This window comes from Fundulus heteroclitus, chromosome 21 (assembly GCF_011125445.2).
Source record: "Fundulus heteroclitus isolate FHET01 chromosome 21, MU-UCD_Fhet_4.1, whole genome shotgun sequence".
Taxonomy (NCBI): domain Eukaryota; kingdom Metazoa; phylum Chordata; class Actinopteri; order Cyprinodontiformes; family Fundulidae; genus Fundulus; species Fundulus heteroclitus.
In genome coordinates, this window is record NC_046381.1 from 41,438,277 (window position 1) to 41,450,105 (window position 11,829).

At 46.5% G+C, this 11,829-nt stretch overlaps 1 protein-coding gene across 3 annotated transcripts in view; it reads right to left on the bottom strand.

Moving 5' to 3' along the window:
- Window positions 1–11,826, bottom strand: part of LOC105920597 (disco-interacting protein 2 homolog C) — a 78,902-nt gene extending 67,076 nt beyond the window's left edge. For 2 of the 3 annotated variants that reach the window (XM_036124931.1, XM_036124932.1), the window contains exon 1: window positions 11,356–11,826. In XM_036124931.1, the coding sequence (XP_035980824.1) occupies window positions 11,356–11,434 (79 nt within the window). In that variant the 5' untranslated portion in view covers window positions 11,435–11,826. The remainder of the gene's footprint in view (window positions 1–11,355) is intronic. The other variant, XM_036124933.1, reaches the window with a different exon arrangement.
- Window positions 11,827–11,829: the final 3 nt, after the last annotated feature.

The window sequence follows — 11,829 nt, forward strand, 5'->3', positions numbered from 1 at the left end:
TGAGGGACTCCAGAAGAGATTATTTCATTGCCCAGTTAGCCTGTTTGTTCTTCGTCACTGGAGTCAGAAACTCTTCAAAAAGAATCCCCATCATTAGGATTAGCTCACACTTTCTACATGTTATATTAAATAAAACTGTATATTCATCAGTGATGGTATCAAGGTGTTTGTTCCTGTAATACTTTATCAGCTGGTCCTGCTGTTCTTTATATCTCTCTTTGCAGCTGTAGAAGCAGACTGAGGATGTTATATCACTCTCTCCTTTCCTCTCCTCTATCTTTGTCACCTTTTTGACCTTTTAGCATTTTATCTCATCTGTTTCTCTTCCTTTCTTTCTCTTTTACCTGTTGAATCTGAAATAATCTCAGAATAAAATCTAATAAAACTTCTTTTATATATAAATCAAGCGGAGCTCTATGGTGAAAGCAGTAAGGCTCCACCTGTAAAATCTGTTGGGCTCTTTTTGGCATTAACACAATAAATCTTAATGCCACACAGGACACGTTAAAAAAAAGTAAAAGTCTCCAAACTAGAGACTGACCGATGCAGGTTCTTTAAGGCCGATACCGATACCAATTATTCAGACATCAGTCTAACCGATACTGATATGTTCTGCCCATTTGGGCCGATTCTTGAGGCTTATATAGTTTTTTCTTCCTCCGTTAATATGATAAAAATGACAATCATAACAAAAATCTCGAAACTTGCGTTTAAACAATCAGTTAATATTAACAATCATCAGGAGGAGCTGCACTGCAAAAAGGGAACCAAAATTAAGTAAATTGTTCTTGAAATTAGTGCATTTTTACTTGATTTGAGCAGGTAAATAAGATTATTTGCCAATGGAATAAGATTTTTGCCCTTAAAATAGGAACAATTCATCTCCATCATCATTTTTCAAGTGCAGAATCTCTAATTATCTTATTTTAGGGGTAGAACTACTAATCCCATTGGCAAATAGTCTTATTTACCTGCTCAAAATCAATGAAAAATAGACACATTTCTAGAAAGTTTTACTTACTTTTAGTTCCCTTTTTGCAGTGTGGCGTCCTTTAAAGCGGCCTGCTATGTTCCAGCCATGCTGAGTGAGGCTGACGTCTCCAGAAATGTTAGAAATGTTCAATCCCAGCAGAACGTTGTGATTTCACTGATTTAGCACAGAGGGACGGTTCTGAATGTTTATAAAGCTGTGGATGCGGGTATTTCACCTCCAACCTGCCTGAGTATCAGTCTGCAGGCTGCAGGCTGCTCCATCACTGAGGACAATAACAACGTCAGACACAGAGTCCAGAGAGTGAAGGACGATTGGATGTTTTTAATGTTCTGGTTTGTTGCTTTAAACAAGCTGAAGGAAAACAGCAACGGTTTTAGTGTCGATTAAAAGGAAAACTGCACTGCAAAAAAGGAACTAAAAGAACGGAAGACTTTTGTGAAATTGGTGAATTTGTCCTTGATTTGAGCAGCAAGTTTAAATGATCTGCCAATAGAATGAGATTTTTGCACCTAAAACAGGAACAACTCATCTGCCTTATGTTATTTGAAGTGCAGTCTATCCAATTATCTTATTTTATGGGTAAAATGCTCATTCCATTGGCAGATATTGTTATTTCCCTGCTCAAATTAAGGAAAATACACTAATTTCAAGAAAATTTTACTGACTTTTTGTTCCCTTTTTGCAGTGTGACGCTTTTTGAACCTCTCACACAGAAACAACCCAGCAGCTCCATGCGTCGTGCTCAGGGGACTTTGGGCTCATCTGGGCAGAACCGGGCCTGCAGGACAGCCACGGTCCACATGAGAGAACCGGCTGATGAACAGAACCGTTGCTCAGCAGCGGACCCATGGTTCTGACGGGTCAGAACCAGACTGAAACAACAGCTGCCAAAGTGAACCAGAGCAGCCTGGTTATCTGCTTTAACTCCTCCAGTCTGACAACAGGAAGTAGGCGACCCTCAGAAAGCCTCCATCTGGACCAACACCAGAACAGAAGCGGGTCAGCAGGGTCCGGTCCACCAGAACCACTCCCAGAGAGCATCAGCGGCTCAGTCTGGAGGTCAGAAAGCGGTCCAGAACCAGTGCTGACCCAGAAGAACCTGAATGATGAGAGGAACGTGGAGCGTCTGGGTGTGTGTGGAGTTAAACTACAGCAGCATTTCAGGAGGAACCCTGTTTGGACCCAGATGTTCTGCTCTGAGAGGCTCAGGGTCCGGTTTCTGTCAGACTGAGATCAGATTCTCCTCTAAGTCATCAGAACCAAAACAAGATGAAGATAAAAAAGCTAAACGGGCTTTTTTATGCAGCTCTCTTGTCAAATCAAACAGTTTCCAGACTTTTCTACGGCATAAAAAACAAACTTTAATCCAGATGTTCAATTCCTAATGGAGACTGGTGGTCAGTGAGCAAGGCACTGCTGCCTGGAGAGGTTCTGGGTTCAACTCCCACAGCCTGCCTCTAAAGATTCTCGTATTTCTACATCATTAGAAATGCTAACAGGAAGGAGCTTTATAAGGTGATGTTGTCTTTAATTAGCTCGTTTGGTAGTGATGTCTGTTTTTCTTCATCAAGCATGTTTAGGTGCTAGAATATTCCCATTAAAGCCGCTGTAATCTTAATATAATCTTAAAATATCGCCTCCTTGTTTTGAGCGGCTGCTTCTTGTTAACCTGAACGATAAGCGGCTTCATTTCATCGGGTCGCTCTGCTGCACTGCAAAAACGTAACTTAAAATAAGTAAAATGTTCTTAAAATTAGTGTATTTGTCCTTGATTTGAGCAGGTAAATAAGATTATTTGCCAACGGAATGAGATTTTTGAACTTAAAATAGGAACAACTCATCTCCATCACCTTATTTCAAGTACAGGATGTCTAATTATCTTATTTTGGGGGTCAAAATACGCATTCCATTGGCAGATAATCTTATTTACCTGCTCAAATCAAGGACAAATACACTAACTTTAAGAACATTTTATTTATTTTTAGATCCGTTTTTGCAGTGTGGTTTCTGACGTAGACGTCTCATCAGGACTCAATGAGAGCCTTCCAGGAGCTCTGGTTAGCTGAACGGAGCGAATGTTTGACGCTCAGACGTCGGTTTTATCCTCCTTCACTCTGAACGAGTAAAAACAGGAGAAGCCGAGGATCCGACTCAGAAACCCGCCACGGACTCATCATCTCAAACTGAAGTTCTGATCAAGACTCAGAAACTCACTAATCAGTCGTCATTGAGCCAGAAAAATGAGGCTAGCTTTCTATCCGCCAGCTAAAAGCATCCAAACGAGGCGTGGCTGCCATGATTTAACGCTCTAACTACAGATGGAGGAGACAGGAGGCGCATAAAGACTCCAGACTGAACTAAAGAGCTAAAACTTGTGGTTCTAACTGGGCTTCACGATGTAATACCGACATATCGGTGGTGGAGCATCGCGGTACTTAGCTAACGCAGGACTGTTAGCTAATCGCCTTCAGATGCTAAGCATTCAGCGGCATTCATTAAAGCAGGCGGCGGCTACAAGTTAAACCTTCCTGCTGAAATAAAGAATCAGATCTGATGTTCAGCAGCTGAAGACACGACTCCTTATCTGGAGTTCCTGTTAGCTGTGAACCAAAGCAGAAAGACATCAGCCCTCTGACATAATGTCTGGATTTACTCATATTATTTAACTATAATATCACTTTTTGTATTCAGTTTCAATGAAACTTTATTTATATAGCAGCAGGTGAGAAGGTTTCCTCTCTAAGGAAACCCAGCAGGTTGCATCAAGTCTCTCCAAGCAGCATTCACTCCTCCTGAAAGAGCGTAGAGCCACAGTGGACAGTCGTCTGCATTGTTGATGGCTTTGCAGCAATCCCTCATACTGAGCATGCATGAAGCGACAGTGGAGAGGAAAACTCCCCTTTAACAGGGAGGAGAACCTCCAGCAGAACCAGAACCAGGCTCAGTGTGAACGGACTCAGGGTTCTGTTTTTTACAGCAACGTGTAAAAGTTAATTTTGTGCCTGACCCAGAAACGTCTCGGCATCATGTGACCCGTCACATCTGGCCTGTAGGAGGCGTTTGGATCAGCGCCGCCGTCTCACCGACCAGTCGGACCTCCAGGTCAGGGAACGTCTCTACGGCTTACTGAGCAACGTGTGGACCATGTGCTGCTCGGTACCAGCGGATCTCTCTGGTTCTGGTACTGAAGCACAGTAAAGCAGAAAGGCTGCAGTGGAAGAGATCCATCAGGTCCGATCAAAGGTCCAAAATGAATGTTCTGTTGCCCAGTGACCTGTAAATCAGGGGTATCAGGTGGGCCAAGCGGACCCTGGTGGTTCTGGACGTTCTGGATCCAGGCTGTCGTCTTTGAGCGGTGGGACGACACGACGCGCCCACAGAGCGGCCCACAGCCGTGGTTCTGTTTGTCTCTGGGTCTCAGCGACGGAGACGGACGTCACTGTGAGCGGCGCCGGGCTCTGAAGGCCCGCCGACGCATCAGTCAGCCAGCTGTCACCAGCCTCCAGAACCGGAACCACGCCGCTCCTCCTCTGCCCAGTAATTACGGCACATCTGAGCAACACGTCAATCAATCCGGCAGCCGGTCCCCCGCCGGCGCCGCTCAGCTGCATTTAACACACGGAGACATGTCCGCCGTCCTGTCAGGGTTCTACTGGGTTCTCCTGGGTTCTAGCTGAGCCCAGGAAGGAGCACCTAAACCAACCCAGTCCTGTCCTCAGGAGGAGAACATCTGGTCTGCAGCAGGTGAACCGTAATGGACCAGAACCATTCACACTTCAATAAACGGATAAAAGAGTCAAATGTTCTTGAAATGTGTCTTTGTCCCTGATCTGAGCTGTTAATTAATATTATCTGTTGATAGAATGAGTATTTTACCACTAAAATAAAACAATTAGATAAAGTAGAACTAGAAATCAGACGATGGAGATGACTTGTTCCTGTGTTAAGTCTCTTTCCACTGGCAGATCATCTTATTTACCTTCTCAGATCCAGGAGAAATGCTCATTTCAAGGAACTTTTACTCACTTTTAGTTCCTTTCTTTGCAGAGCTGCACATTGCCGATTAGGTTTTTGGGTGAATATTTGGGTTTCCTGATCTAAATGTACCAGGAGACTAAAGCCAGACGTGGAATATTGTTCATTTTAGCAGGAATCCACTCGGAGCCCTGCAGCCTGAACCCTTCCTGGAGTAAAGTTTGCATAAATTACACCAGAGAGACAAAGCTGACCTGAAAGGCGGCGCTTCGGGCCGCAGACGAGCGCGGCGGCTAACGAGGGAACGGCAGAATCTGCAGCGCTGCAGAGCTGAAGCTCCAGAATCAACACGGCTCATGAATATTCAGCTGCTGAAGAAAAGCTCTGATGTGAGGAGGAAACAGGCGGCAGCAGCGACGGCGTCCTGGTCCAGAGACCTGGACCTCCTCGGCCCGGCACAAACGTTACAGCAGCTCCTGAACCAGTAAATCTAGCAGCTCCATTAGGTCTGATGTGCTGAAGCAGCAGCAGATAATCGTTCCTTTCAGCACCTCCAGGCTTCAGGGTGCTTATCTGCTCTGCTGATAGCTGACTTCATCTAATTAACAGGTGGAGCGCTGATTATCTGCACAGAGTCACCTCTGACACGCCACCGGACCCTCAGCTGCTGCTCTGGGAGTCAAACACTGAACCCAGGAGGCCTTTCTACAGGCAGCGGGTTTTTCTGGTTCTGATGTCGCCATGTTTGCTGAAGGATTATAAAAGCGAGTTAAACCGGAGGAAACCTGGAGGGAACGGGAGGATTTAGTGGAACATCGGTTCTCCACAAACATCTTTAGTGCCTGTGTGCTGCTCCTGACGTTCTCTGGTTCTGAATAGAGCCGTGGGCTTTGGGATGTCAGAACATTATAAGGCCAATCAACGAAAGAGAGGTTGAAGCCACGAGTTTCACCTTCAGTCTCAAGCATCCAGCATGCCTAGGTGAGTAATAATAAATAATAAAGTTGTGTTTTTATTGTCGTGGCTGTGATTTCTGAGTCGTTTCAGCAGCGGTGTGGGGGGGGGGGGGGGGGGGGGGGTTCCTGGCATTTTATCTGCCACAGCTTTCAGATTTTCATATGTAGAACATTAAAAGCTTATAAAAACTAGGGCTGTGCATACAATCGATACAAAGATTAATATTGATGTTTTTAAAAACTATTTAATGTCGATATTCTGGCTTTCAATGTTGATATACCTCCCAACCCCTAGGGGGCGTTATCACAGCTCACCATTACTGTTCACAGCCAGGAAGAGCAAGTGAGACGAATTTGCTGAATGGCCGTCAGGATTTTAGAAGCGCCTTCGTCATTAAAATGAGACGTTTGGGACATTTTTGGTTTCTGTGACATGTTAAATGCATTGAACTAATTCACTTTGTTTTCCTGTTAATATATCAGTGTTCAATAAATTGAACATAAATATAATATTTGGCTGGTTTTGTTGATTGAATGACTTTGTCTATGTATCGAGAATCGTATAGAATCGGCTCATCCTAGACGACACCCAGCCGTCTGCTGTTCCTGCTTTATTTTCCTCTGTTACGTCAAACAGTCAGTGAAACACGCTGAGGTTTGCGGTTGTAACGAGTTAAAATGTGAAACGTTTCTCCACACAGTATAGATGAGGGGACGCTGAACCCAGCCTGAGCATTCTGTACATTCCTGTTCTACGCTCCAGAACAGACACATCTGGTTTATTTCCCTCATTCTCCTTCAACTTCAGGAACTAAAACCCGGTTTACCTGAATGATGCCGTCACTTTGTTGCTTTCTAACCACTGCACTCAGGTCGGTAAAAGCACACAGACTTTATCTGACTGGTGCGTTTGGACCCAGATAAATTGTGATTAAAGCACTGAAACGCTTCATTTAGGCAGCAGCTCAGCTCCTGCTGCCTAAATGAGGGAAGAGCAGAAAGTGGCAGCTGGGAATCCGTCCCAGCCCAGAATTACAGCGCCGGCTGCAGAAGCGTCTGAATCCCTGCAGTCCCAACATTCCTGTGGCGCCGATATTAGACACGGCGAACCCTGACTAGCACCGTCTGATTAAAGGAGCAGTCACTGTCCTTCTGCTGATTTTAATTAGTTAAAACCACAATGACTGATGATCAGAACTGAAAACATAGCATAACCCTGACCGACACATTCCTGAGTCTTTATTAGATTTATTAGTGGGACTTTAGCAGAAATAAAACGTTGTCATTGTTCAGTTTGGGAACAGCTGCATGTCTGCAGAGCTTTCTGCAGGACGGCTGCAGACAAACCCACAACCTGCTTCACATCAACATCAGGGCCCGAAATTAACACTCGCCAGACGCCAAATGTGAGTAAATTTCAGAGGGCTAGCCGCCATGTAGCGAGTTAGTACAAGATAAATCATGTTTTTCAGTCATCTGGGTGGATGCTTCTTTATGTTCCTCTGCTGTCAGCTCATAGGAGAAGAATAGAATTTAAAATTCTCCTTCTAACGTATAAAGGCCTTAATAATCAAGCTCCATCATATATCAGAGCTCTGATTACCCCGTATGTTCCTAACAGAGCACTTCGCTCTCAGACTGCAGGTCTGCTGGTGGTTCCTAGAGTCTCTAAAAGTAGAATGGGAGGCAGATCCTTTAGTTATCAGGCTCCTCTCCTGTGGAACCAACTCCCAGTTTTGGTCCATGAGGCAGACACCCTGTCTACTTTTAAGACTAATCTTAAAACTTTCCTTTGTGACAAAGCTTCTAGTCAGAGTGGCTCATGTTACCCTGAGCTACCTCTATAGTTATGCTGCTATAGGCTTAGGCTGCTGGAGGACATCAGGGTCTAATTCTCTCTCTCTGCTGAGTTCTCCTACTGCTCTCCAATCTGCATTGTTTGTTGTTATTTCACCTCTTTGTTCTCTGTCTTTTTTCTCTTCATAGAAGGTACACCTGGTCTGGTGTTCTGTTAGCTGTGACATCATCAGGGGAGGCAGATCATCCTCTATTACCATCTAACATAGAAAGTACTCCTGGGTCAATGTGAGCTTCTGAGCTTTCTGTGTCTCTGCTCTGTCTTCTCTAACCCCCAGTGGGTGGAGGCAGATGAGCGTTCACACTGAGCCTGGTTCTGGTTCTGCTGGAGGTTCTCCTCCCTGTTAAAGGGGAGTTTTCCTCTCCACTGTCGCCTCATGCATGCTCAGTATGAGGGATTGCTGCAAAGCCATCAACAATGCAGACGACTGTCCACTGTGGCTCTACGCTCTTTCAGGAGGAGTGAATGCTGCTTGTTGGGACTTTGAAGCAATCAACTGGTTCCCTTATATAGGACATTTTTGACCAAACTGTATAAACTGATTGAATTTGACTTTGTAAAGTTCCTTGAGATGACATGTTTCATGAATTGGTGCTATATAAATAAAATTAAATTGAATTGAATTGAAATAGGACAACAATCACACACGTGACGCGAGAGCGACAGCAACTACATCATGTCCGTCTGCTAACAGCTAGCGTTTAGCTCAGGCTAATTACGTAGCGGCATTATGTGGAGATATTTAGCAGGTCAGTCAGTCAGGATTAATATTTTGGCCGGTAAAAAATATGCTTGGTTGATGAATCAGGAAGTTAATTTCAGTCACTGCAATACGCTGGACTGGGTTAAAAATCCCATCTTTAGCCGCTCAGTGAACGCCTCACACCTAACCTACTACTACACCACTCTTCGGTGTAGAAGTCGTCACTGGGTGCAGACATCTGTCCTCAGCGTGGAGGCGTCTTTTAAACTCAGAGGAAACACAAAAGGTTTGAGCTGAAGTCAAAAGAGCGACACGTTCAGCAGATAACATGAAGGCTGGATGTTTTACAACAAAACTGTTCTTTTTTTTAAGGTTTACACCTTTAAACTTTAAACCTTTGTTTTAAAATATGTTAGCTTTAGAAATGTTGGCAGCCTTTTGGAGAACTGAAGGATGTCCGCTGTAAAAGGAGACATCAGTTTAGCTACTAATGCTAACGGCGCTAATGCTGCTAATAAAGGGTGAACTCTGTTTTCACGTTTTTATTTTAAAATAAACCTGTGCTGCTAAATTAAAATGATCACTGACCACTACCAGCAGGATACTTTCAGTGTTCTTATAGGTTCACGGCTCTTAGAGAGGAACTGGGATCATATTTACAGCTCAGAGATTCATAAACGCAGGAGATCAGAGTTGAAATCTTCAATAATAATCTTAAATATAATAATAATCATCTTTATTTGTCATTGCAACGTTCCAATGAAATGATAAATGTCCCCTGCATTTAACCAGCCCCTCGGGGAACCATTCTGGGGTCAAGGGTCATGCTCAGGGATCCAGTCTGTGGGATTTGAACCCAGAACCTCCAGGGCAGAAGCACAGTTTAATTTCCTGATAATTATTTATTCCTTATTTACTGAAACCAGGACACATAAAGAGAGATTCTGCTCTGTGGACTCAGAGATGATGTTAAACGTTTGTCCTCCTTATCAAACACATCTCCGTCTGTGTCGCTGTGCCTAAATGCTAACAACACCCTTCGGTGTGGAAGTTGTTGCTGAGGGAAGAATAATCAAAAACCGTCTGATCTGGGACCAGCAGGGTGTCTAAAACTGAAGCCAGAGGCAGAATGAGAGGAGCAGGAAGGAATTTAAATTTCTATTGAGGCGTTATGGATTATGATTAACTCACATTTTCAGCTCTAATCTCCTTTTAATTATTACAGCGTCCTGATCAGACGTCAGCATGTCGATGGAAATCTTACAGCACATCTAAATCAGCGTTTTAAGCCTGAAGGTATGAGCTCCAGATTAAACGTTGCCTCCAGCGGACCTGTGAGGTTCTGTAAACATTGGTTCTGTCACAGAGACGTATCGTACAGCTCTGGTTCCTGTTCTCTGGGGAACACGAATAAAAGCTGTTACCGTCACTGACGACGGCTAACAGCTAACGAAACAGTTCAGACCTAGCATAAATGCTGTCGAATCAGAACCAGAACCGGTACCAGCAGGTACCCGGCACCAGAAGTCATTAGAAGTTATTAAACCATAAAAGCTTAAATTAAGCTTTAGTGACTTTAGAGTCTGTTAACGCCCAGTTTCTGTTATTCAGTCTGAAAAACTACAGAAGGAATAATTTAAAGATGTTCTTTTCACGTCAGAAAAAGCAGGAAATCTGAGTCTTTTAAATGATACAACGACAGAACCGACGACCCGTCCACACCAGGACCAACAGGTCCAGACCCACTTTCAGCTTCTTTGTTTCAAAGAGAAGTCCCGGCCTTCTCATCAGCTTCCTCTGCCGGCCCAGAGTGATCGGACCACAACCCGACAGCAGAACCGCTCTGAGGAACGTTCCCGGCCGGTTCTGGATATCCGGTACGGCCCCCAGCCGCCTGGGCTTGAGCTCAGTAGGTACGGCGGGGCCCATCAGGAGGACGAGGAGGTTCCCCTCTGCGGACGGTTTGGGTCCTGACTGCATGTCGACCTTTAAATTATGAATAATTCAGCGCTTGACCCAGAATTTAAAGCATCGCTGAGCGCACCTTTAATGTCGGACCTTTCTTTAAAGCGGCGCTGAGCGCACCTTTAATATCGGACCTTTCTCAGGTGAGCTGCAGGCGCTGGGCGCACCTTTAATGTCGGACCTTTCTCAGGTGAGCTGCAGGCGCTGAGCGCACCTTTAATATCGGACCTTTCTCAGGTGAGCTGCAGATGCTGAGCGCACCTTTAAAGCAGCAGCTCGCTGTCAGTGCTGCTGGGTCCAAACATCCAGGGCCTTCTGCAGCCTGGATGAATTAAACATGCAGTTGATTTTCTGAGCCCGCCAGGAGAGCTGTGAGCTGAGATTCTGTCTGAAAACACTCCATCCGAGGAGAGGAGAGGCCACCCTGCTCCTCATCCTCCTCTCCCTCCTCATCCTCCTCTTCCTCAGGCCCAGACAAACACGCGCAGAGCCGGGCAGCCGCCGCTGCGGCGTCACGCAGCGCCGCACCGCACCGCACCGCGCCGCGCCGCAAAGCTATTATTGAGCCCGGCCAGGTAGGCCGGCCCGGCCGCGTCTCAAGGTCACACCGCGGTTCCGGTTCTGGATCCGGACCGCGGAACCAGCAGCGCCGCGGAGACAAAGAGCGGCGGCCGAACCGCGCAGCGCCCGGGCCGGTTCCTCCGGCTGACAAACATCTGGATGGGAGGAGGAGGAGGAGGAGGAGGAGGAGGAGGAGGAGGGGGGGGGGCGGATTCCGTTAGTAGCCGGACTCCCGGTGAGGATGGAGCTGAGCGGTGATGGGGATGGAGAGGAGGGAGGAGAGGAGGGGGAGGTCTGCGCTCCTTTTTTCTCCCTCTCCCCCATTTTCTGCTTCGTTTCTTACCCTCTGACAGCTCCAGCTCCAGCTCCGCCAGCCGGGCTCGGATCTCCAACGGTATCGGCGACGCCTCGCGGTCCGCCATTCGGCTGGTACCGAAGAAAGCAGGTCTTCGGCGCGGAAAGCTGCCCCCCTGCTCGGCCGCTCCTGCCTCCTCCCGCTCGGCTCGGGGAACGGGGAACGGGGAGCGCTTCTCCTTCTCCTCGGCGGCCCCTCCTCGGCGGAGGCGCGTAGAGACAGCGAGGCGTCGGGCTAGAACAAAGAGGATAAATCTGGCTCCGGTTCTAACGGGGGCCCGCCATGTCGCCCGCTTCCTCGGCTCGGTGAAGACCCCCGGGAGGTTCGCTCGGTTCTCCTCCGCCGCCTGCAGAGGTTCTGCTGGCGGTTGCGATGAGGATGATGAGGCTCGCGCAGCACCGCACTCACAGCCGTTTGAAGCTCGCTGCTGTCACGTGACCATACGGAGTAAAGAGGGGAAAA